Genomic DNA, 24,405 nt, shown 5'->3' on the forward strand with positions numbered 1-24,405 from the left:
GGGCTAACCTGAAACCACATTGCATAAATAGTACACACAATCGATTTATTTCGTTTCTTTTTGTATGGCAAAAATTAATACAAAAAATTAAATATTAAATGTATGTATGTATGTATAAAAAGCTTAAAGCAAACTATATAATGTAATTTTAATTGGCTGTTTGTTTTCTCTCCGATTGATCTGTCAGTATGGTAAGTAGAAAGAAAGGCATATCTCAAGAACTCATACGGATTATAATTTCATCATCGTAGCACCACAAATATGTGTTTAACTGAACATAAATCTAGTTTGGGGCTAGCGAATTTGCTCGTTTGTGCGAAAATTGCTGTGAGCTTATCGGCATTTGTTTGTTTGTTCTCTAATGATGAATACTAATGGAATTCTGCTCGTGCGTGTGTGCGAAAAAAGATTGCATTTATGTATGACTGTCGGGTTAAAACCAATAGATAACAGGGCTCTAAAAATTCACAATATTTGTTTACATCGCGTTTTGGTTTTAAGCACGGAGTATCTGTTAAAGTACAAACAACATAGAATCAAGTTAAGTGCTGGTTGAAAACAAACGGATATAGCAGCTGAACCAAGGCAGTTACAACAGTATTCATAGTTTTTATGTAGAGGTACATATTCATTTTCATTTTCGATTTGCTTCGTTCGTTTTTGTTTGCTTGTTATTGTTAATACTCTTAAAAGGGCGCCTCGCAGCCTTTCAAACGACACAAAACACACACATTCACAAAATCATTTCGACGTACATAAAACTCTAGTTACTTAAATTAATTACAATTTCTCATCTTTTATCTGACAATTGCACCGATCAACACGCTCCCACATGTGTGTGTTTTTCGCATTGTGTGTCCAAAATGGACAAACCATCGATTCCGGGACGATCGGCGATCCGCCGACGCACATACAGACAAACAGGCGACATTTGAAGAAATAAAAAGTGAATAATAACCAATGCGAGGCCGTTTAGAGCATTTTACATTTAAATCTACGATTCGGCTTGTTCATTTTGCGGCCCCTCCGCCCCTTGTTGTCCTTGTCCTTGCGGATTTCGCGCACCAGTGTGTAAAATGCATCGTCCACGCCCATGCGCGTCTTGGCGGATGTCTCAATGTATGGAATGCCGTACTGTTTGGCCACCTAAGAACAAAACAAAACATAATGAATGGAAGGCTCGTTGGGAATACTGAAGTCTCGAACTCACCTCTCTTGCCTGCTCGTTGTTAACGTTCCACGAGGCCAGATCACATTTGTTGCCCACCAGCACCATGGGCACCTCCTCGGCGTCCTTCACGCGCTTGATCTGCTCACGGTAGGTGCCGATATCCTCGAAGGACTTCGCACTGTTTACGGCAAAGACCAGCAGGAAGCCCTCACCGGTCCGCATATACTGATCTCGCATGGCCGAGTACTCCTCTTGGCCGGCGGTGTCCAGGATGTCCAGCAGGCAGGTCTCTCCATCTGCAGGGGAATATAATAAGTTAGAATATCTCGACTCTTTAAGATCTCCTTTGGTTTACTCTTGGAAATTTCCTTTATATGGGAAACCAGAGCAGCGAAAGGGCGCAGAAATCTCTAGAGACTTGCACCCTTTGAAATACCAGATTTTAGTATAACTCACCGATAACCACTTGCTTTCGGTAGGAGTCCTCGATTGTGGGATCGTACTCGTCCACGAAATGGTTCTGGATTAGCTGGATGGTGAGCGCGGACTTGCCCACGCCTCCGGCTCCAACGACGACCAGTTTGTATTCCGTCATTTGGCTGTGGCGTCCGTTTTCGATTTGCCGTAGTCGCAGTCGCAATCACAGTCACAGTCTCTCTCTCGCGATCGATGCTTACTCTCTTTGTTGAGCGCCCGCAGATGCAGTCTCTCTCTCCGTACGCTAGTGTGCGTGTGCTTGTGTGGGTGAGTGTGCGTGTATGGGCTGCAAGTGGAGTAAATTATTAATTAAGATTGATTAAAATAAATTAAACGCATAATTAGGCAGGAATTAATGCACGTCACTGAGTCACTGCGAATAGGCGCTCACTCGCACACACACGCACGCACCACTGCATGCACACAGCCAGACGGGCAACAAAAAAAAAATGGGAAAAAAGAGATCAATGACTCAAACTAAAATTAAAACTCATTCGCTCCATGCAAATTAGTTAATCTCCCTCACTGCCGTGTTGTTAACTAGCCGAATTTGCCAGTTCGGCGGCGTTGTTTGTCGCCTTTTTCTTTATTTTTCTTTTGCCTGCCGGGGCTGCGGACCTTCTTTGTTGCTGCCTTTTCAGCTAGCTCCTCCTTGTTTTTCCGCTCCGCTCCTCTCTGTCAGTGCTCTGCTCTGCTCCACCTTTCTCGCTCTCGCGCGCGGCGCAGTTGCTGGGCACGTTTCACGTCACTTTCGCGGCTAACGGTGCGACAGGCGGTAGTCCTCGATGGCACCACTTTAATTGCCGTGCGGTAATTGCAATTAACAGCGCAGGAAAACAATAAATCCGTATGTGAAATGCAGATGAAATCTAGGCTGTACGTAGCTGTGAAGATACTAGTGCTGGCACCAAGCCGATGGCACTATCGATGCCGATGGCTGCATTCTGGCCGGCACTATCGATTGTTCTGCGATAGCGATTGCTATTTCGGAATTGATATTGAGCAGTGCATGCATTTTACGTGGCTTTATATAATTCGCCTTAACTAAGAACAATTGGAAATGATTTGATCCATTCAGATTTCTGGGAAAACAGACAGACGATTTTTACTTTCAAAAATTCTGTTTTGTAGTTGATCGGGGTGGCATCACCGTTTCCTAGCACAGACAGAAACCTGAGTCTATTATTTCAACCACCACTGTAACTAAAACAGCATGGACAGATTGAAATTTAATAATTTGGTAAATAAACGATTTTATCTTAAATTATAGCTTTTTAATTAACAAGAATTTTTGCAGGTGATATCCAACAAGAAGGTCATTCAAAAGGCACGCGCACAGACCATCGCCAAAGTCGTACAGAAGCTGCGAAAGACAAAAGATGTTCTGGCCAAAAATCCGGACAGTGAAAAGGAAAAGATTCGTTTGCGCAAGAACACAGAATGCCTGGCCCAGTTGAAGGCCCTAAAGTGCATGGACATGGTGCGCCAATCGCTCCTCCAGGAGGGCACAAATCCCAATGCGGTGATTGCCAACGAGCTCTCCACGCCGGATGAACTGGGCATTGCCATGCTGCGGCTAAACAAATTGATGCACGGACTGGTGGACAAGTTTGTGGAAACCCTGAAGCTGAGCACCGACAAAGAGGCCAAGTGGCGGGAGGAGATCCAGGAGACGAGCAAGCGACGGGCCAAAATAGAACGCACTGAGGAGCGGAAGCGGAAACGCAAGGAGCTGAAGGAGCAGAAGGCTCAAACCAAAAACAGATTGGAGTGGTTAGAGCAGAACAAAGTGGCGAATGCAGAAGTTAATGGAGCGGCTGCGGAAACACCTACTCTCGAAATCAGCCAAGTTAAGGTCGAGGAGGTCCCTCAGACTTCAGTTGAAACCGAAAATCCTCCAGTGCCTCTTAAAGTCAAAAAGGAAAAGACACCTAAAACAGCAGCCAAAAAAGATAAAAGCCTTAAGAAAAAACAAGCTTTTGATGAGCAGATCAAGCCTGAGAAAACTAAGCCCAATCCCAAAAAAGAGGCTTTTGAGGAGTCATTCAAGGAGAATAACACAACCTCTGATAAAATTCAACAAACAGAACGCAGACCGAAGGAATCTAAGCCAAAACCTTTGGAGAAAAAGCAAGCCAAGGAGCAGAAGCCTAAGCCTCGCTTAGAAAGGCAGCCGAGCTTTGATGAAGAGGAACCACAACCTGACAGCGATCGTCCCACACATGTCGTTGATCCCTTTTTCATCACGGAATCAGGCCAGCCGTACTTGTCCAGCGCCGTGGTTCTTTCCGGGGACAATGACAGCGAAGCTGAAGAGGAACAGGGTCCGCCGCCAGTCAAGAAGTTCCGCAAGGAAGAGCGACGGACGAATACATATCGTGAAAACAAACAGGAAAGACAGCCAGAGTTCAAAGCAAGAAAGCCAACCGATGATCGTCATCCCTCGTGGCTGGCCAAGCAACAGCAGAAACCGATCATTGGTGATTTTCGAGGCAAGAAGATTACATTCGGCGACGATGGCCAGGCGGCAGAAATTATTGCTCCAAGTATCAATCATTCAACCACGACTGCGGCTCCTGCTCCTTTGCCCACCGACGGCATGCATCCGTCTTGGGTGGCGAAACAGAAGTTTAAACCGAAAATTGCTGCATTTCAGGGCACCAAGATTAAGTTTGACGAAGATTAAACATGTCGATGGTATTATGTTGTTTTAATAACTAAATAACTGCCGCTTGGTAGCTCATACGCCAACTTTGGGCACATAGTGACCACGAATCTTATCCTCGTTGCACAGCTTGTCCACGTTGACATCGGGGAACTGGCGACGCAGCACATTCAAGTCGAAGTTGGGGTTGCGACGCAGGATCATCATAACTTCGTTACGGGAGCGGCTGCAAAATAACAAGATTATAATCAAGATTCTTTACTTATCCAAGGACAACATACTTCTTCGCCTTGCGCTTGGCATTGTAGAGTTTCTCCCTGTATTTCAGGAGGAATCTGTTCACAGCTCTGCCGCCAAAGCCAATGTTGCGGGATTTGATCCATTTGAGGTTCATGAAGGGCGGCAAGGCGTGCTCGCAAGATTTGTATGATACCTGCAGGCCAAATGCGTTCTTCACCGCCTTCTGGGGCCGTTCACCCGTTTCACCTGTTTCCAGCAGGTGATACGCCTTGTTGCGCTCCCTCACTACTGTCTCGAGGTTTTCCATGGAGATTTTCACCTGAAATTCGGAAGATTTAGAAAAAAATCTTAACCATCAAGGATTGCCAACCTTGTCGATACGCTCCGGACTAGGGAAGACTTCCATTTTGTCGTTGCACTCGTGCTCCATGGTCAGCAGCATGTTGCGCTCCTTGAGGAGCACGAACCACAGCTGGTGCAGCTCCTTGTTGGACTTGATGCGCAGCTCCTCCGTGCGCCAGGCGCGGCCCACCTTCACCTCGTTCTCGCTCCAGTTCTTCTTGTCGTCGAAGAACTCCATCAGATCCCGGCGAACTGGGGAAGTGTGCATCTGCATCGGCATTTGAACATGCGGCGCACTATGGGAAATTTGACCCCTTTTTCTGGCCAAAACCCATTTTCTGAAAGTCGGAATATTACAATAATATTTAGTGTACGCATTCATAATTGACCAATCTTTAGTGCTGCGTAGTAGAAATTTTAATAGATGGCGCCACAACAAAGAAATCAGCTGTTTAAAACAGCTGTTGCGCTTACACAAAATAACTATCTGCAACATTAAGTTTTTCTTTCGTTAAAAAAGTTCTAATATCTTTGGAACCAAAGCGTTAATTTTCATTCTGTAAAAAGTATTTTAATCAGTGGGCCTTCTATTAGGCGTTTGCAACATTCAATAGAAAAAAAAAACTAGTGTTGTCCCAGTAATTTAGTAAAAATCTTAGTTGCTTTACAAAAGTATTTTTTTTTATAATGCCTAACTTTGAATAGAGATTTAAAGTGATTGCAGCAGATTGCATCAATAAAATATACCTCATATTGTAGCTTATTTAATTCTTGTTCAGATTATTGTAATTTTAAAAACCACTTTTACCGATTCTGGGAGAATTTATAGATTTTAGACTTAACCCTACTTTTCCAAATTCAGAGTAATCTCATGCTAAACGGGAGTTAAACAAGGCGGTTGCTGAATTGTTTCGTTATTTTTATTAGTACTATTGTTGTTAACTTCTGTGAAATAATTAAGTATATAAACTCTATCACGAAATCAGTTGTTTTTGCTGAGATTAGAAAAAGCATACAAAAAGAAAGAAAGCCTCTACGAAAATTAATAATATAAATATAAGGGACTGTGCCACGCCCCCAGTTTTTGGGGTACGTTTAAATATGGTCTAGTGCAAATTATTGCAAAAAAAAAAATGAAATATCTTTATTCGTTCTGGAGTTATAAATTACAAATAATAGAAAGGGCGGTGCCACGCCCACAATTTTTGGTACCATAAAAGATATGGACTAGTGTAACCCCATACAAAAAACACCAATTGAATATCTCTCCCCGTTCTGGAGTTATTAATTTAGGCCAGAAAAAGTGGTCAAATTTCCCATAGTGCGGCGTTTGCAGGGCGGCCGCACTACATATTACATAAAAACAAAGGCGCGTTTTTATCAGTTATTCTGTGTGAAAGTAGGGTTTGTATAAGAGAACGCACCTGCAGGCCTGCCATGGCTGCTTAGGAGCTGCCAGAAAGCTCTTGACTGTCGCATTTCCCACAGTTTTTGCCAAATTAAAGCATTTTATTAACGTCGAAGACATTTTTCCGACCGAACACAACAGCTGGAGCAACAACAATCGATTATTCTTAGTATCGATTTATTGGATTGCGGGCGTACTAATCTGTTAGCCGGGTTCTACTCCAATCCAGGGCTACCATGCATTTCAACTGCCATTAATCGATAAGTATCACTTCAGCATCGACTTGTTGGCCAGCTCTAGTTGCGCTTCGCTCAGTGCTAATGAAAAATCGAATTTTTCGCTTCAAATCGAGTGAAGTTAACACGGGCAAAAGTATTACAGAAGTTAAACTCAAGCGGTTACACAACATGCAATAAGTAGATGTAAGTGAAGTGGCCACTCCCCGAAAAAAAACGCGCTGCAATGTCAGCTTCTCTGTTCTATCCAATCCAATTTGTATGCCAAGGAACGCCAAGTTTGACATTTGGCTGTGTGCGTGCCTGTGCGGCAGTGTGCGTGTGTGCTGGTGTTTGTGAGTTTCAGTACACAAATTTAAATTGATAAAACTCGACAAAGGCAGCGGTTCTGAATTGCAGCGAGTGCATTCCCTGCACTGCCAAGTGCCCATTAATTGTGCATTTAACACAGCGGATTCAAACAATCTGCACCTCCAAACGGGCAAGCAAAAACAAATTCATTGAAGACTAACGCCAGGATGCCACAAAACAAAAAAAAAACAAATGTAGAACGGTGTAGTAATAGGACAGTGTTGCCGAGCTGCTTCCAGTTGTTGGTACTATTGCTGTGCAGTGCAGTGTAGCGTACATAAATATTTATCTCACTGCCTTATCAGGCAGCATTGTTAATAAAGAGAGTGTCTCTGTGGGCATATTAATTGTTTGTTGGATGCTCGCGGCCAGTGTTATATAAATTGCAGAACATCATTGAATTAAAAGGTCAGCGAGTGAATTGATTGATCAAATTGGCAAGGGGCGGGCGTTAGGAGGGCGCTGCGGAGTAACTTGTAGGGTTTTCTTCGCTTGGCCTTTCGTGCTTTTCTCATTTCCCTTTTCCCACTTTTCGTACAACTTTTCTGCTCGATGACGGTGAACGCCCAAAAAAAATACAAACAAGTCTGTTTGTTTGTAGTGTCGCCATGCGCGCGTGTGTGTGTGTGAGCTTCTGCTTTTTCTGACCTGGGGTTAATTTATAGGTGTCGCCTTAATTATCCGGACTCTGCATATTCCTCCGGTGTTCGCTGTGCCTGACTTCTGCTGACACTTGTTGCCCCTGTTAACGGCGCTGTTAGTTTCAATCCGAATCCCCTGGATTCCTTGCCATATCGTGCGATAACCTCTCATTTGCCAGTCGGTTGATTATCATGTTCATAATAAAAGTAACAGCAAATAGCTGAATTTTCGATTGTCCAAACTCATTTAGCGCTGTTTTAGAGGGGGTTTATCAGTAGTCCAACAGTTTTTAGTTTGCGACGCCCATATTATGGTGATAAATACATATGTATGTACATGTCATTATTTTTATGGAATGTATTTATCATGAAACCTCTTTTTACTTGTTGACAAATGTATATAAAATTTCAACAGCTTTATTTGTTTTCAATTTACAATGTGTTTGACCTTTTGGCGGTCGAAGTTTTATATTTTGGTTCCACCCAACCAAGATATACAACTGTAACTATGGCAACCCACTCTAATGTAATTGACACATCATGTCGTATACGTGATATTTTGGGAGCAACGCAATTATATTTAAAGTTCCGTAATTTATTGCTTTCTCGTGATCTAGTAGGCAAACACATCCACATACACTGATAAAGAAACTTAGTTATCGTTTATTTACAAACCCAACCAGTGCTGAATCCATGCAAACAAAATTGGGCCGCAAGTTAATGTTAAAGAATCGATATGTTTTCCCATGCTGTATGGCTTATCCAACCTATCAATTTAAATGCTGAAATCTTATCTACCAATGCAATATTAATGAAATAAGTTATTTAGTCTATTGTAAGCAAATTTAACGTAGTCTTAAGCGTTTTCTGTATGCCTGGTAATGTGGAGGCAGTGAGTAGTTGTGCTGTATTCTCTTAAAGCTCTGCTCTATTCATTAAGATGTGCGTGTGCATTGAAGAAGAAAGCCAACGAAAGTTGTTCGCCACATTACCGGCAATGTTGCAACATCGGGCGTGTTGTAATCGTGTGCAAGATGCGCGAAATCCAGCCAAACGGCAACAGAAGAACGTGACTCGAGGCGCAATGTTATTGAATCACAATGCAGAAAGAGCATGGAGCACGGAGCAGCAGCCACCTCCTCATGGGAAGCATTACCAGGCTGCCAGTTGAAGAGTCTACAAAGAACCACCTCAAACCACGATCATTTTTTTCTCCCTCTTTTCTCGTTTCCAAAGACCGAGGAGCCGAAATGTCACAAAAAGAATTGGCGGCACTGGTCGCCACGAGAACGAGCCGCAAACGCACAGTGTCCTCGGCCTCATCCTCAATTTCCTCACGCTCTGAACCGAAATCCATCATAGAGATACACATATCCAATGACTCCTCGCCCACAAAGAGAGCCTGCCGGGAAGTGGAGAGTTCAACCTTAAGAGCGGAACAGCCACTGCAGCAGGAAGAAGAGATCCCTGACCAAGTGCCACCGCTGACCGAGGAGGAGAAGCAGCGGCACGATGAGTTCCGGACCAGTGGCTCCATATTCCTGCAGGATTTGCCCTGCTTTAAGTTGCAGCAGGCACAGCCAGCAGCAGGATCTTCACCGATTCCCAAGTGTCGGGAGTGCCGAAGAAGGAACTTGGCTACGAAGGAGGGTGAATCCAGTGCAGCAAGCGATGTTTACTGCCGCTTCTATGAGTTCCGACGTCTTCAGTTCAATGAGAACGGAGAGCTGGGCGTGGTTGGCTTTCCAAATCCGTACAGTGAGCCGTCACCGGAGGACATTGCCATTTGGCAGCCGGATAAATACACAGTCCCGACCAGCGGGTACATGGATATACAGGTTTGCAGGTACATCCTGCTGCATGCCGGCGACCAGTTCTGCTATTTGTGGCGCCAGGAAGCAGAGGCTTTAAGGTTGCACCAAAATCCGGACGGAACCATTGCTTGGAAAAAGGCCGTAAAAGGCACACGAGAGATTTGCGATGTGTGTGACACCACGCTGTTCAACTACCATTGGACTTGTCGCAAGTGCGGCTTTGGAGTGTGCCTGGACTGCTTCAAAGATCGCAAGGAGGGACTGCGTCTGCGCCGTGCGGAGAACGCTGCCCAAAAGGGATGCGATGAGTACCACTGGCTGCTCTGCAGTGATCCCAGTGGCCCACAGGAGCACGCCCTTACCGAACTGATGCTAACACAGATCATAGCCGGCGATGCCCTCAACGTCTTGGGCAGGTTGCTGCACGAGGTGCGGACGTTGTGGCAGGTGCCACAGGTCTGCGGCTGCCTTCTGAGCAAGCAAGCGGTGGAAGATGCACAACTAAACGAGCTGATTCAGGATATGATTAAGGAGTCTCAGTTAAAACAGCACACCAGCTACTCTTCGCTGGCCTCCGAGCAGAAGGTACACCAGCAACAGCGCCTCGATCAACTGCACGCCAAGAAGCTGGAGTTCGCCAGAGAGAGAGGTATAGATTATGTCCCAGGACGAGTGTGGACCAAGGAAACCTTGGGGAAGGACCCCATAACAACGGCGTTTGACAATTTCAAGCACATTAACTTCCTAAGGAAGGGATTGGCCGGTTTGAGAAGGTTCCTTCCACCACGGGCCATGACCTTAGCCCACTCCACTCAGTTGGCTCCAGGAGTTCCGCACGAGTGGCTCTGCGATGGCAAACTGCTGAGACTCACTGATGCCATGCATCCGGATAATCGAGTTCTTTACCAGGAGGTTTGGAAATGCGGCCAGCCAGTCATGATTTCGGAGGTGGCACGCTCCTTGAATTTAGACCTTTGGCATCCACAAGCCTTTTGCCGAGACTTTGGCGACAAGCCCAATGATCTTATTAATTGCCTGAATGGAAATCTGGTGCCCAATCAGCCGATGCGACACTTTTGGGAGGGATTTCAGTGTATGGGCAAGCGATTGCTAGATGCCAATGGCAAGCCCATGCTCTTGAAGCTTAAGGATTGGCCGCCGGGTGATGATTTTGCGGAAATACTGCCCACCAGGTTTGCTGATTTGATGAAGGGACTGCCCATGCCGGAGTACACTCTTCGCACGGGAAACCTCAACATTGCCAGCTGCTTGCCCAAGATGTTTGTCCCACCAGATTTAGGACCCAAAATGTACAACGCCTATGGCTCTGCATTGCACCCAGACAAGGGGACCACCAATCTACACTTGGACATCTCAGATGCAGTCAACATAATGGTTTATGTGGGAATACCACAGGATGGGGACACTAAACCTCACATGGCCGCCACGCAGAAAGCCATAGCTCTAGGCGGCTGCGATTACATCACTAGAGCTCGTTGCCAGTCGCCAGATGTTCTACCCGGAGCCCTTTGGCACATATTTCCAGCTCGAGATGCGGACAAAATAAGAGATCTACTTAACCGCGTGACCCTGGAGAAGGGTTTTCGCCTGGAGCCGGATCACGATCCTATTCACGATCAGAATTGGTACTTGGACGACAAATTGCGTGCCCGTTTATTCAAGGAGTACGGCGTGGAGGGACATCCGATTGTCCAGTGCTTGGGCGACGCTGTCTTTATACCAGCTGGCGCCCCTCATCAAGTGCAGAATCTGCACAACTGCATCAAGGTGGCCGAGGATTTTGTCTCGCCGGAAAACATCACGCACTGCTATCATCTTACGCACGAGTTCAGAAGACTCTCGCACTCGCACACAAATCACGAGGACAAACTTCAGATCAAGAATATTATCTACCATGCCATCAAGGACTGTTGTACCATCCTGACCAGAGCTTTGGATGAGCGAATTGATGCGGAAATGGCCAAGCTAAATGCAGATTAGAACTGTCTAACCTTCTAGTTTTTTTCAAACCATTTAACATTTATAATTTTTTTTAAGATTTTAGACTGTCAAATATTAAATAAATACTTACTTAGAATCAAAAAAGGGGTACATTTATTTATTTGTCATCCAGCGCACGGTTAATTAATAAAGGTTGAGCTACATTTTCTATTTAAAAAAATAAATGTACGTATATGAATTCATATTAATTGATTTCATTGAAATTTCTAGTATTTAAAAAGAACACACTAAGCCTAAGCAAGATACTCGCCAGCAACAAATGCCCATGCATGCTGAGGACGGAGCTGAATCTGATGATGAGGAGTCCAGCACAGGCAGACAGTAGCATCGTAAGGATCACACTACTAATCTGGGGCCCCTAGATAAGTCAAGTCAATTACAACGCCAGAAAGCCTTTTATGTTAACCGAGAGTGGAAAGGGAAATTAAGTTTCTGCTAAACTAGCCTAAAGATCGATATATTAAGAATACAACTAAAATGACGGTCGATTTCAACGATTATTTTTGGGTGAGTCAAATAACCTACATACCAAACCATCAGTTAAATATACTTTCATTTCATTTGTAGGGGGAGAAGAACAATGGCTACGATGTCTTGTACCACAACATGAAGTTTGGCCTGATTGCCAGCAAGGAGTTGTCCGAGTTTCTGCGCGAGAAGTCTAACATTGAGGAGCAGAACTCGAAGATGATGTCCAAGCTGGCCCACAAGGCTGGTACACTAAATAGCACATTCGCACCTGTTTGGACCATACTGCGAACGTCGGCGGAGAAGCTCTCCACGCTCCACCTGCAGATGATGCAAAAGCTGACCGAGCTGGTCAAGGATGTCGCCAAGTATGCCGACGAGCTGCACAAGAAGCACAAATCCGTCAAGGAGGAGGAATCGCAGACTCTTGAGTGTGTCCAAGCCATCCAGACGTCGACGGTGGCAGTGCAAAAGTTGCGCGATCTGTACGCCAGCAAGGTCCAGGAGCTGGAGAAGTTGCGCAAGGACAACGGCTCGCACAAGGATGCCGAGAAGCTGGAGGGCAAGCTGAAAAAACTGCAGGAGGAGTACAAGGCCTTGTTGGATAAGCATAACCCCATTAAGAACGAATTCGAGCGACGCATGACCCAAACCTGCAAGGTAAGAAGACTTGCATTGAACGTATTAAGTTCAAATTAATTTCTCTAATATTTTGAATTAAAGCGCTTTCAAGAGATTGAGGAGGTACACCTTCGTCAAATGAAGGAGTTTCTGTCCACGTATCTGGAAATGCTGCAGAACAATCACGATATGGTGGGTCAAGTACATTCCGACTTCAAGAGGCAGTTTGTCGACATGTCTGTTGATAAACTGCTAGAACAGTTTGTGCTCAATAAGTACACGGGCTTGGAGAAGCCAGGTAAGTCAGCAATAACGCAATAACGCGTAGTAAATTTGGTAACATCTTTCAAACGAATAATGAATTGTTATGCTTCTTATTGCAGAAATGCCTGAACTGGAGTACGTGGCCCTGTCGAGTGGTTCTCGTCTCCAGCAGCCGCAGGTCTCGGCCAGCGCGTCCAACTCAAATTCGGCCACCAGCATTCAGGCTGCTCTGCGGACTGGAAATGCTGCAACGACTGCCTCGGGCAGTGCGGTGTCCATGGATCAGCGGGGCGATGCCTTGGCGGCAATCTCTGTTGGGAGCGGAAGTGCGGCCAGCGGAAGTATTCCCTTTGCCGAGGATCCGATACTGGGAGCTTTGGGCTCTCCGCGTCCCACATCGCCGGACATGCTGGCGGGAGCAAATGCATCTGGGATACAACCGCAGCCGACTGGTGGAGCCACATCCACGGTGAAGAGCTTGCGCTCCTGGTTTTTGCCCACTGCCAAACAGCAGCCGTCCGCAGGCGCCGGAAATTTCGGTATGGGCGGAAGTGGTAGCACAAACAATACCACCACCACGACAACAGCAAGCAACAATAGCAACAACTTGAACACCAACAACACAACAGCAACAACTACAACAACAACTGGCACGAATAATCTCACCACAAATATCACCAAAAATTCCCCTAATTCTGAGGATACTAGCAATCAAGGTTCTTTCTCTTTGATTTTATTTGGTTTATGTTTTTATTTATTATTTTTCGTTTACATCGTTGTATGGTTAAAGTTTATTCTATGTATGTACTTGTGGGGTCTATCAGTTGATCTTTAAATTTTATCTATTTCTACTGTAACATATTTCCTTATATGTTCTTTTATATGTACTTAAGTTTATGTTCGTCTCTTAACTGTATCTATTCATACTGCTTAAATTTTGTAATTGGTTATAAGAAAATGTGGGATCTAATTCATAGTACTGTTTTCATGAAACAATAATATTTTTCTTATTATGTTTTATGGACTAAGTACAAAGCCTTTGGAAATAGTCTTATTTCCATGATAATTGTAAATAATTGTATGGACTTTATTTATTTTTATCTGAAATCTTCGTTTACTAGTTTAATGCGATCTTTAATTGTACACTCAAACACCAGCCAGTCAATCAGACAATTGTCCTGACTTTTTACATAAACTACAGCACATCCACACGCACACACAAATGCCATAAAGCCATTGAACTAATAGCACTTACAGCTGCAATCTTTTCTCTATGCTTTTCTCCGTCTTATTTCCGTATACATGCTTCGCATACATACATCCATCGCATCCATCAACCACTGCTCATCCCAATCATCCATCATCCACCCATCCATGCACCGATCGACTAATCGAAATCAAAACTTTAGATCAGACACAACAGCAACCGGCAGAGGCCTTAACTCCAACCGCAAGTGCCACTGCAATTGCTGCGGCGAGTGCGCCTGGGAAGAAGCAATTGAACGCAACGACAAGCGAGCAGCAGCTATCGAAATCATTAAATGAGCAAGAGCACCTACAACAGACTGCAGCAGCTACGGCAGCAACATCTGCAGCAGCAACAACCGCCACAACGACAACGTCCAGACGTGCAACGTCACTTTTAAATATATTCACATCAAACTCTCAGGGTAAATGAATCAAGAATGTCAATGAAAGTGATTGGCCCCCATTTCACCACCCCTCCAATTACTAAAACACCTGTACAGCATTTCCACCCAAAAAAAAATTGCATGTACCTATCCTAAATATGTATATTTAAAGGCTTTTCTGTGTGCTCAACTTATTGTTCTTTCATACCCGATTAACATTTAATTGTTACTGAAGCACTTTAGGGCGGTGTTTGAGTTCTGAGAAAGACAATGCATTTAAGTTTCAACTATGAACTGTTCTATTACACAGTTATTCCCATCACAGAAGTCTCAATATTAATGTGTTGAGGTGTCACCTTCTTTTCCTGTGTTTTCTATTAGCCATAAGCTTGCTTATTCACTCACGAATCTTATTAATCTTGCTTTCATTAATCTGATTCACCTTTCGCCGGTAGTCTCTGGTATTTTACGCAGTCGTCGCGACAAGACAAAAACCAAAAAGGCTAAGAAAAAGAAAGACAATGAGTCCGCCGAGAACATACAGGAAGAACGCCTCACCAGGTGGGTCTACAAAATGCTTACATGCCTCAATTACTAAAATCTTAACCATTGCCGATCTCATTCTATTTTCTAGTTTGGATCGCGGCAACAACACGCTGTTGGACTATGACGACCATGGGCGCAGCATGAAGACGCAGAATTCCAGCGGCAGTAGCGCAGGCGGTGGCCTGGCCGCCCTGTCGGTGACCTCAGCTCAAGGAAGCGTGGATTCCGCAGGTGCAAGTAGCATGGGCGGCAGCGGAGGTGCCGCCGTGGCCAGTGGGAGCCTTCCCAATGCAGGTGCCCTAACCAACTCGGCTTCGACCACGGCTGCGGGCGCCACAAGTGGCACCGGAACTGGCTATGAGGTGGATGAGGAGGGATTCAGCATACAGCCTGCTAAGGAAATAGCGTGGGAGGAGGGCCAGGATAAATGTAAGCTCTTAACTTGAATATCTTCTGAACGCTTGACTTAAATGGGAAACTCTTACAGCTGGCAGTTTCTATTCCGACTCGGATACGGACTCTGACAACGATAAGCAGGAACGCCGGATCCATGTGAGCATTAAGCCATTGAAGAATGGCCAGGCGCCCATGTCGGCCAGCGTGGACGAGCTGCGTGCCACCGTGGAGAACATTTCGCTGTCCCCAACTGGAGTATTTTCAGTGAGTTTTTTTTACCTAGAACGTTATACAAATTTGTTTAAAAACAATTCTTTTCCAACACAGCATCACAGTCAGCAGTTGCAAGCAGCCAGAGGAGCTCCGGCATCGCGTCAACAGTCGCCGGAAATATCGAATGCCTCCACTCCCACGGCCAGTGTGCATCCTTATGCCCCGCTGCAGAGTCCCACGCTGTCCAACAATAATAACGCAAACACCACGACCAACAGTCGCTATGCCGATCTTGGCGATATCTTCTCAGAGTTGGGTGACATGAGTATGTCGGCGCCCTCATCGGCGACGCTGGGAAAACCGCCCGGAAGACAAATACCAACACCGACGTCAGCGTCAACAGGTGGAAGCATAGCCATACCACGACCGCCATCGCGACGCTCTGATATGATTGCCATTGGACCGGCGGCAACAGCGACAGCGCCTGGACGCGGCAGGATGTCGCCGGCTCCGGTGACGGCCATGAATCGAGCCGAGAGCATTGGCAGTCTGGAGTTCCGTACGGCCATCGGGGGAGTGGGCTCCTCGCGAGGACCCTCTCCACTCACAATCGGCATTTCGGACACCATACCGCTGGCAGTGGCATTCCACGAAATCATACACGCATATTTTCGGGGCAGCGATGAGTCGCGCTGCCAGGTGAAAGTGTCCGGTGATATGATGCTTTCATTCCCAGCTGGCATTGCCGGCCTTTTAGCCAATAATCCAAATCCAGCCAAGCTGGGTTTTCGCATTAAGCACGTTCAGAATCTGGAGAACCTGGTGCCCAACGGAAAACTGGTGCAAATGTAAGTTTTGAGATCTTAATTGAAGATCTCAAATAATCTTATTTGGATTATTTGCAGAGATCGCCAGCAGTCGAGTTCTGTGAGCACGATGTTGGAGTTCAATATGGGTGCTTTAACGGCCCTGCTCCGAAGGCAGGCGGAGAATAACCCGACAGCCTCCTACTTCAACGTGGACATACTCAAGTATCAGGTGCGCACCAAGCCGGGAGCCAGCTCGTGTCCCTTCCAACTGGTCAGCTACTGGAAGTGTGAGTCTAGCTACACGGCCCTCAAAGTAGACTACAAGTACAATAACCACGCCATGGCCAGTGCCTCGCCACTTCTGAATGTCACGCTCTCGGTGCCCGTCAATGGATCTGTGCGCAATGTCCAGTCGAAGCCGCATTCTGCCTGGTAAGAAAGTGACAATTTCTTTGTATATTTAATTATAACCGATCGCATTTATGGTTTCTAGGTTGGGAGAATCGAATCGTTTGGTGTGGAACTTTACGGACATCTCGCAGAATTCACAAGACGGCGGAGTGGGCACTCTGCGGGCACGCTTGGAGCTCAACGATGGTCCTTCTACGCCGGCACTCCTGGCCACCCAGTTTAACTGCGAGGGCACCACACTTTCGGGCATCGAGTTCGAGCTCCAGGGCAGTGGCTATCGCTTGTCCCTGGTCAAACGACGCTTCGTTTCCGGTGCGTTTGAATATACGTTTTATATAAGCAGCACTGTAACTTTCGTTAACTTTTCAGGAAAATATGTGTGCGAAGGCGATGGCATTCGCAGTGGAGCTACACCCACGCCTCCGTCGGTTGGTTCCACCAGTCCGTACTCGGCGAAGTCGAATTAGTTGCTCCCCACTCAATAGACGGCAAATGGGAACGAAAAATGGCAATATGGCAATAGGCTCGTGAAAAACTAGAGAAATTTTTGTAACTAATCTTTAATATGAGACAACCACATACACACCCAGCCCATATTTAATTAGGCACAGGAATAGAGGAGCCTGCATAGTTTTCTCAGAGCTTTTTATTATAACCCCCATACTTGATTTCGATTTGGACAACACAATGCGGAATGAAATTGACAAACTTTAACATTTCCACAGATTGAAGCATGACAAAATTGAGGAAAATCGAAATTATATCAATTGGCATTCCAGCAATTGATATCCAAACGAAATCGAAAGTGGGACCTATTATGTATTTTTGTACACACAAAATTCTGTTTTTCACGCGAAATGTTGAATCTGCCTGCGGAGGTCCGAAATGCGGGTCTGCAAAATCTGGATGTATTATTTGTTATATATACGTATGCGAGTATATATTATTAAAGTGTATTTATTATGTTTAACTGAATATGATGTAAACGAACGATATTGTATGTAGCTATGTAGATATCTAAAAACAACACACCGAACGTTGATTTTATGTTCACTTTTGTACACACAACCAAATCCAAATGTATTAAATGTAAGATACAAAACCTGCACTGCGTCTCGCTTCGAATCTCGATGGATATTGCTTTCGTCACCGGACCAGAGGTCTGGATAAGGCGACACTGCCCAGTTCATGCTACAACCGGAGTTTGTCGCCGTTTTCAGCGACTCTCGTTTCTTCGGCGTTCAATTAATTATCGAATTTAGGCAAAGAACATGACAAACTGGTTTCGGTCTCTTTGGGGCGCCTGACAAGGCAAATACATATAGGAAATTAGCAGGCCGTTGAAAATAGAACACGAAATGCTGAAATCAAAATCAAAATCATTAAAATGCGGGTGCACAGATCGCTGGGGAGCATTAGCCTAAAATTTAATTTGTAAATTTCTGTAAGAAATGTCTTAAAACTCGTGGGGCAGCTGTCGTTGGCTATGACGTCATGCCGCCACAAATTGATCTCAAGGTCGAGTCGACGGACGCGTTTTCATTTCACTTGGCACACTTGACTGTGGGCTGCCTTTTAAATATACAAGTATGTATGTACAATCACATTGCACTCGTCCATTAGGCAAAAGACGACTACTTGTGTCTCGAATCTTTTGGAGCCGGGACTAAGCGAATAAGCGAATCCAATTGAGGCAAGGGTGACTGACTGGAACTTTACACTTCCTATGGTTAGCTGACCATAGAGATCGCGTCGAATGGCTGGCAAACGATAAGATTAAATTACTAAACAATTGTTGTGCTCATACAAATGCATATTGTATATTGCCATTGCCCGTGGGTACAAAAAGCCATTAATTGTTCAACAAAAGGCAACCGACCCAACACCACACATGTCTGTTAATATATGACATTAGCAGCCCTGAAATCTAGAACGCAGTCTCTGTGTTTTTAGTTAGATAACAAATTATTAACAGATGCTGGGTGCTGAGCGCTTTTCGCAAGTCAGTTTAGGGAGTTAGATTAATACGAAGGCTTCTTATCTGTTTAACAACATTGCACTTTATTTATATTGACTGCATTAGTAGTGCTTAAGCATATACATATATTTATATAATTATATCGATATTACTGGTATAAATTAGGGAACAAGCTCTCTGGGTTAGCTTGTACTTTTGGGTTTTATTCAACAACATTCTAAACTAACATTAATCGGTTTTAAATTATCTGGTAGATTAGTTTAATTCCGTTTGTCTGACAAGCGCACCCTATATAAAAACACACAACTCGCCAATAATATACACATCCATACTGTTTTTTTTTTTGCTAATAAAAAGTCAACTTTCGGTGATCAGTTTCACTTCGCCCCCAGCACAGTGGTACGAGATTCCTTGAAATCCCACATGGAAGTTCCTTAAATTTGAACACAATCCTCATGTCTTTGTTTATACCTTGGGCGTATAAGCAAATATGAATCGGCGTCTCCAACTGTTGCCAATCTTATCAAACTCGGGCATCCACTTGTCCCACTGTGCGTTTAGTCAATTCAAGTTGATAGTACACATGTGTACATATGTTTTAGCTTCGCCATAAATATCGCCGACTTCTGAGTGTGTGCGTGTCTAAATAAACTACGGCTGACATCATTCCTGTTAACATATTCGCAGTTAAGCTCACTGTATCGCTAGACACAATTTCGTAAAGTGATTAGTTAGTACATCTTGCAGCGCTGGGCTCCTCCTCCGCATCACCCTCTGGTTCGGTTCCACTGGCCTGCAAGAGATGAAAGCAGAAATCCGATTTAAATCTCGGCAACAAGATCGTAAATTCCAACCCACCCATTCGAATTGTTCATGCTGATGGATAATTGCTTAATTGCGGATCAAATAGATCATTCGATCGAACAAACAATGGGGTGGGTCTGAGCAAAAAAAAGGTGGTGCTCGTTTAAATATTAAATCTATATTATTTTTAGACCCCATCGCTTTCATATACAATAACTTTTTTCCGAACCTCCCCGGGCGAGGAATTGGAAATTGAAAAAAAATTAACCCAGACGTGCCTGGAATAAAGTTTTGTATGTTCGGCATGCGGTTTTTCTGAAATGCGCAATTGACGCCCGCCGGTTCGCCTGAAATTATTTCAACTTTTGCGCTATATAGAGACCTAAGACCGATTTCTATGGCCGACTGTTTATTTGCATATTCCGCTTTATGGCTCAAGTGAAAAATTCCGAAAAAATTCAAGGTGGAATCGAACGAGAATCGTTGGAGTATAATGCCCAGCAAGATCAACAACTAGTCTCTCACTCTTATCAAGTGATTCCAAAATATGTATCTTTAGAGCCAAATAAACAACTGAACTGAAATGAACTGAACAGAACAGAGTAGAGCAGCACAGCAATAACTATAAACTCTATATCGTCTGTGGGCAGATCTTTTTATAGGCGCCACAATTTGTAGCCAAATGTTGGGCTCTATTATTATAGCATTGTGGATCACCTGGCGGCCTGATAGCGAATATATGCTGCCAACTAATGAAAAGTTTGCCTCCGTAGCATGGCAATGCACAGTTAAGCGATCCGGCCTTATCGGGCGACCTCAGCACATGACCGTGAACGGAGCGGGGGGAATTAATCAAATCGAAAGAAATGCCAAATGGGGCTGGTGCTACCGTATATACCGTATACACATAGGTGCGGTCCTCCACTCCAGAGTTTGGCCACCTCGCAGTGGATGTGGATGAGCCGAATGTGTTGGATGGGCTTCTTGCGTCGATTCTAAATTCGAAACTCAATCATTTATAGGCAACTGACTCATGACAGAAACTTCCGTTGCGAAAAACGTGTAGCCAGAAATGTTAGCCAAATGCTTCTATATGGCGCTCGTGGATTCATTCGTACATACGTATGTACATATGGGCATATATCTTGGATGGTGTGCTCGACAGTATATGGAAACCGCTAAGCAAACAAACAAACTGCCAGGGCGTTATGTAAAGTAAACAATTTGAAGACGAACCCAGGCGAACGGAAGGGCACCAGAAACTGAAGCGTTTTTAATAGGTTTTCCATTTGGAGCGCAGAACGATGATGATACAGTGACAGCAAATATTGAAAATTTCTATGGACATTGCTGGGAGCCAACAAATTCGGAGAAGGGCAGTGAGATATAGCCAAAATTATAGTTCCGCAAGCGCGACTAATATCTATTTTAAAACAAACAACAAGGGAAAGTCTCTAAAAATAAAAATGTCTCAACCAAGCCACGGAAAAACAATTTGTTTCAGACAAATACAAATACGATACTTTAAACAAACAAATGCCGAAAACAATAAGTTTCTAGAAAGTACTCTTGTAAACAAATAGTTTTAACGACCAATATTGTTTGACCTTTAGAAAAATGAACATAAAATTTAAGAGTGTATAGGGCTCTTAAATACTACAGATTCTGTTTCCTCTGATCACAGAAATTATTTTAGACTCATACTATTAGGAACTTGAGTTTGCTTAGAATTTCGCGACAAAGTCCACCCTCTCGAAGGACTACTGTAATTGGCAATTTCGCCACCCAAGGCCGAACCACACCCAAATCCTCAAAACGCTCATTTACGACCCATAACAAAACTGCACCCGTCATGCGTCTCACCTGCTTGTGCGCCACTCCACTCCGGTTGGAAGTGGAACCCAGCCTGCTGACCTGTTGACCCGTGCCACGCCCCCTCCCGCCTACAGGACGTAGTTGCGCAGCTTTTCGGTGGGCAGCGTTCGGTTGGCGAACGAGACAATAGCCGCCGCCGGCTGGCTGACGGACAGGTCGCAGAACACATGGCACTGGTTGTCCGTGGAGCTGTGCGACCTCCTGGCCACGAAGGCGAAGATGGTCTTCTTGTCGCTCTCGCCCTCGCTGGTCCACATCCGGTTCTCCGGATCGATAGCACAGTGGGAGATAACATCCGCCGTGTAGTGCTTCCGGAAGAACTTCTTGCGCGTGTTGTCCGTGAGCGTGATGCCCTGCGAGGAGACCTTGAAGTGCACCTCCGTGGGCTGCGGCAGGGGTCGCTGGCCATACATCAGCCGGATGGCCTTGCGAATGGCCTCGTTGCCGGTCAGCGATTCCGTGTCGCAGGAGTAGAGCCACAGTACATTGGTGGCCGCCCCGTGGGCAAGTAGATGCTGCTGGGCGGGTGTAGTGGCCCGCACCGGTGGCACTATATCCCGATCGGGCAGCCGGAGGAGACACGGCAACGCCAGCTGGCTAATGGAATGCTCGAAGACGAGGGCGGACAGTGATGTGAACACCGGCTCGTCATCGCAGCCCTTCAGATGCACTCCGCCCTTCGTGGGCTCGATGAGGAAGTGACGCACCAGCTCCTGCGAACCGGCGGGCGGTTGAGCCACCCTAACCACCAGGCCGTAGGAATCCTTGTACGTGGTGGAGTCCCTGACCAGAAACGTGCCCGGCTGGGCGGCGGCCAGCAGAGCGATTGCATCCTCGCGCGTGAGATTTGGTTTGTACCAGAACTGGGACGAACTCCGGGCGAATTGCACGGAATCGGCGGACACCTCGAGTGGCTGCAGAGCTGGCGGTAGGCCACGACGTGGCCCTGTTTGGTAGATGGACTCCGGGGGCAATTGGGTCGTCGGCGTCAGAGACGCAGATGATGATGATGATGATGCCCCAAAAGGCGTGCGCGGCGTGACCGGAAAGGCGGGCGTTTCTGGCCTGCTGGTGGGACTAGGCGTCATCTGCTGTTGGCCATTGGTATTTGGGTTGCTCACTCTCTTCGTACTGGTGGCATAAATGGGCGAAGCTGGTGCAGCTGCTATGGCTGGTGGTGCTCCTATTGCTGGCAATGGCGAGGTGGACTTGGATGTCGATGTGGATGCGGAGAGATCGCGACGTGTGCGCGTGAGTGTCTCCTCCATGTGGTTCTGGCCATAAACGGCGCCCAGTTGCTCCAACGGCTCCAACTGCTGGCGTTTGTGGGTCGTTTCCAAGCTGTTAATTGTGTGATAATTGCGTTCCATGGTCCGCCGATTGACCACACCATCTGGCACATCCTGATCCAGCCGCAGATCCTCGAACTGAATATTTCTCGTCGTATACCGATTGGGTTCGGGCCTCACATCATCCAGGTTCAGATTAAACTCAAAATCGTAGTTGTATTTCGTGGATTTCCCATTCGACGAGGGACTCTTCCTGTAAAGGGTTCCATTGCTATCGTTCTTCAGCCCATTGCCGTAGCCATCGCTCGGATAGTATTGCCGCTGGGGCGGAGCGGGTGCCACTCGGGCTCGCTCCCCCGACGACTCCCTGTCCAGATTCCTATATTCATTGTAGACCTTTTCGCGTCGCTCCCGCAGCAGCTGCTCGAAATTATCTCTCACCGGCGTCGGCGTTGCGCTGCTCGACCTGTAGTGGTATGTATTGGCTATGGTGTTGGTATTGGTCGAACTGGTGGGACTAACGCCATTGCCCAGCGTTTTGCGCACCAGCAAAGGGCTCGTCAGCCGTGTTGGTGGCTTTATCATATCGCCAGTACCGACATTATTACTAGAACTATTTGCATTCACATTCGTATTCGTTGGCCCGAAATCAAAGTCTAGAAAACTATCCGCTCGCGTCGGTGTCGGAGTTTTGCGCAGCGGGGTCGAAGTTTTGGCTATGCCATAGCTAAATGGCAGCGAGTTCTCGCGCGCGTGATAAGGTATTCCATTTCCATTGCCGTTGCCGTTGCCGTTACCAATTCCATTTCCATTACCAATTCCACTTATATTCCCATTTCCATTCGCCTGCCCATTGCCATTCACATTATAGTTTTTATAGTAATTATTGTTATTATTGGCCGCGGTGTATTGGTATTGGTATTTGTGGTCGGCGGCAGCAGCGCTTTCTTCGTACGGCGACCGCATTGTTTCGCGAATTCCAAAAGACTGATTCAAAAAAAAGGTCGAGAAGATACAACTCAAACCGTAGAGTCGGCGTTGGCGTTCCGCTCTCTCTCGCGTGGTTGGGCTCCCGCTCTCGCTCACGGCGTTTGTTGGCCAACAAACAGCGAGTCAACCTCCTCAAGTCTGTTTCTGGTTCGCCATGAGTGGGCACAGTGTGCTAGGCCCTAGTAAATCCATCTCGTATCTAATTATAAACCTATAATAGCTTTGTAAGTGTGGCCAATCTGGCGTATGAGTAATTTTTTGACAGCTTTGTGGCAACAGTGCGTATGAGCAACATTTGTCCTTTTTCGATTTTACGATGGAAGAAAGCGTTACAGTAATGGCACTTATAAAAAAATATATATATTATTTGTTTATATTGAAAATATCACACAATTAAAATATTGGTAATTGTTAGTTTTCCATTTTCGGTGACACCAACAACTTTGGCAACCAAATTCAGTGATCTTGCGAAAGTGAAAGAACAGCATTATAAATAGAACTGTCATCGGGAATTTAATAATCTCACGCCCACTGTGCCTCCAATGCTCACAAATACACGCCAAAAGGTGTTGGATGCCAAGAGAGATCGCTCCATCAGAGAGTGCACATCGCGGAGACAGAGAGTTAGAGACCGAGAGAGAGATGCGAGCCGATGAGAGTGGGGCGTCGGTGATGTCATCCCCACTTATTGACGAATACACACGAAGGAGAGCCCCAGCCAAACGCACGAACTAATCAAAACA

The 24,405-nt window shown here is 45.7% G+C and overlaps 6 protein-coding genes and 1 long non-coding RNA gene across 9 annotated transcripts; 4 read left to right on the forward strand and 3 right to left on the reverse strand.

The window, feature by feature from the left end:
• Positions 1 to 24: 24 nt before the first annotated feature.
• Positions 25 to 2,551, reverse strand: LOC6536368 (ras-like protein 1). Its single transcript, XM_002096914.4, has 4 exons — positions 2,267 to 2,551; positions 1,628 to 1,934; positions 1,211 to 1,467; positions 25 to 1,146 (listed from the first exon to the last, which is right to left on the reverse strand). The coding sequence occupies exons 2-4, from the start codon at positions 1,764 to 1,766 to the stop codon at positions 973 to 975; spliced, it is 570 nt and encodes a 189-aa protein (XP_002096950.1). The 5' UTR covers positions 1,767 to 1,934; positions 2,267 to 2,551; the 3' UTR covers positions 25 to 972.
• A 219-nt stretch (positions 2,552 to 2,770) lies between these two features.
• Positions 2,771 to 4,348, forward strand: LOC6536369 (triadin). The gene is made up of 2 exons (XM_002096915.3): positions 2,771 to 2,888; positions 2,946 to 4,348. The coding sequence occupies exons 1-2, from the start codon at positions 2,862 to 2,864 to the stop codon at positions 4,332 to 4,334; spliced, it is 1,416 nt and encodes a 471-aa protein (XP_002096951.1). The 5' UTR covers positions 2,771 to 2,861; the 3' UTR covers positions 4,335 to 4,348.
• LOC6536370 (39S ribosomal protein L47, mitochondrial) lies at positions 4,340 to 6,477 on the reverse strand. Its single transcript, XM_015192222.2, has 4 exons — positions 6,320 to 6,477; positions 4,924 to 5,233; positions 4,595 to 4,872; positions 4,340 to 4,539 (listed from the first exon to the last, which is right to left on the reverse strand). Exons 1-4 carry the CDS (start codon positions 6,421 to 6,423, stop codon positions 4,389 to 4,391), a joined length of 843 nt encoding a protein of 280 aa, XP_015047708.1. The 5' UTR covers positions 6,424 to 6,477; the 3' UTR covers positions 4,340 to 4,388.
• Positions 6,478 to 6,589: 112 nt separating this feature from the next.
• LOC6536371 (lysine-specific demethylase 3B) lies at positions 6,590 to 11,462 on the forward strand. The gene is made up of 2 exons (XM_002096917.4): positions 6,590 to 6,725; positions 8,768 to 11,462. Exon 2 carries the CDS (start codon positions 8,782 to 8,784, stop codon positions 11,344 to 11,346), a length of 2,565 nt encoding a protein of 854 aa, XP_002096953.1. The 5' UTR covers positions 6,590 to 6,725; positions 8,768 to 8,781; the 3' UTR covers positions 11,347 to 11,462.
• Positions 6,592 to 17,828, forward strand: LOC6536372 (F-BAR domain only protein 2). 3 transcript variants are annotated; one of them, XM_015192224.2, is made up of 13 exons: positions 6,592 to 6,725; positions 11,578 to 11,874; positions 11,935 to 12,495; positions 12,559 to 12,754; positions 12,840 to 13,436; positions 14,130 to 14,390; positions 14,807 to 14,912; positions 14,986 to 15,326; positions 15,385 to 15,557; positions 15,621 to 16,354; positions 16,412 to 16,747; positions 16,809 to 17,038; positions 17,096 to 17,828. In XM_015192224.2, the coding sequence occupies exons 2-13, from the start codon at positions 11,845 to 11,847 to the stop codon at positions 17,191 to 17,193; spliced, it is 3,663 nt and encodes a 1,220-aa protein (XP_015047710.1). In that variant the 5' UTR covers positions 6,592 to 6,725; positions 11,578 to 11,844; the 3' UTR covers positions 17,194 to 17,828. The 3 variants fall into 3 exon arrangements, with proteins under 3 accessions (XP_015047710.1, XP_015047709.1, XP_002096954.2); XM_015192223.2 differs by having other exon boundaries at positions 12,840 to 13,259; XM_002096918.3 differs by lacking the exon at positions 14,130 to 14,390.
• A 935-nt stretch (positions 17,829 to 18,763) lies between these two features.
• On the reverse strand, positions 18,764 to 23,665 carry LOC6536373 (tensin). The gene is made up of 2 exons (XM_002096919.4): positions 21,372 to 23,665; positions 18,764 to 19,497 (listed from the first exon to the last, which is right to left on the reverse strand). The coding sequence occupies exon 1, from the start codon at positions 23,636 to 23,638 to the stop codon at positions 21,452 to 21,454; it is 2,187 nt and encodes a 728-aa protein (XP_002096955.1). The 5' UTR covers positions 23,639 to 23,665; the 3' UTR covers positions 18,764 to 19,497; positions 21,372 to 21,451.
• LOC120321928 lies at positions 19,504 to 20,096 on the forward strand. The gene is made up of 2 exons (XR_005561664.2): positions 19,504 to 19,639; positions 19,700 to 20,096. It is a non-coding gene; the product is annotated as an uncharacterized LOC120321928 (long non-coding RNA).
• Positions 23,666 to 24,405: the final 740 nt, after the last annotated feature.

The sequence above is a fragment of the Drosophila yakuba genome, chromosome 3R (assembly GCF_016746365.2).
Source record: "Drosophila yakuba strain Tai18E2 chromosome 3R, Prin_Dyak_Tai18E2_2.1, whole genome shotgun sequence".
In the NCBI taxonomy this organism is placed as follows: domain Eukaryota; kingdom Metazoa; phylum Arthropoda; class Insecta; order Diptera; family Drosophilidae; genus Drosophila; species Drosophila yakuba.

Excerpts from the sequence above, each read along its gene's own strand:
- LOC6536368 (XM_002096914.4), bottom strand. The coding sequence starts at position 1,766 with ATGACGGAATACAAACTGGTCGTCGTTGGAGCCGGAGGCGTGGGCAAG. Across the intron at positions 1,468-1,627 it reads CCGAAAGCAAGTGGTTATCG|ATGGAGAGACCTGCCTGCTG; the intron begins GTGAGTTATACT and ends ATTCCCCTGCAG. Across the intron at positions 1,147-1,210 it reads ACAACGAGCAGGCAAGAGAG|GTGGCCAAACAGTACGGCAT; the intron begins GTGAGTTCGAGA and ends TTTTGTTCTTAG.
- LOC6536372 (XM_015192224.2), top strand. The coding sequence starts at position 11,845 with ATGACGGTCGATTTCAACGATTATTTTTGG. Across the intron at positions 12,496-12,558 it reads GCATGACCCAAACCTGCAAG|CGCTTTCAAGAGATTGAGGA; the intron begins GTAAGAAGACTT and ends TTTGAATTAAAG. Across the intron at positions 15,558-15,620 it reads CCCCAACTGGAGTATTTTCA|CATCACAGTCAGCAGTTGCA; the intron begins GTGAGTTTTTTT and ends TTTCCAACACAG.
- LOC6536373 (XM_002096919.4), bottom strand. The coding sequence starts at position 23,638 with ATGCGGTCGCCGTACGAAGAAAGCGCTGCTGCCGCCGACCACAAATAC.
- LOC6536371 (XM_002096917.4), top strand. The coding sequence starts at position 8,782 with ATGTCACAAAAAGAATTGGCGGCACTGGTCGCCACGAGAACGAGCCGC.
- LOC6536370 (XM_015192222.2), bottom strand. The coding sequence starts at position 6,423 with ATGTCTTCGACGTTAATAAAATGCTTTAATTTGGCAAAAACTGTGGGA. Across the intron at positions 5,234-6,319 it reads CAGCCATGGCAGGCCTGCAG|AAAATGGGTTTTGGCCAGAA; the intron begins GTGCGTTCTCTT and ends TCCGACTTTCAG. Across the intron at positions 4,540-4,594 it reads GCCAAGCGCAAGGCGAAGAA|CCGCTCCCGTAACGAAGTTA; the intron begins GTATGTTGTCCT and ends GTTATTTTGCAG.
- LOC6536369 (XM_002096915.3), top strand. The coding sequence starts at position 2,862 with ATGGACAGATTGAAATTTAATAATTTG. Across the intron at positions 2,889-2,945 it reads GATTGAAATTTAATAATTTG|GTGATATCCAACAAGAAGGT; the intron begins GTAAATAAACGA and ends GAATTTTTGCAG.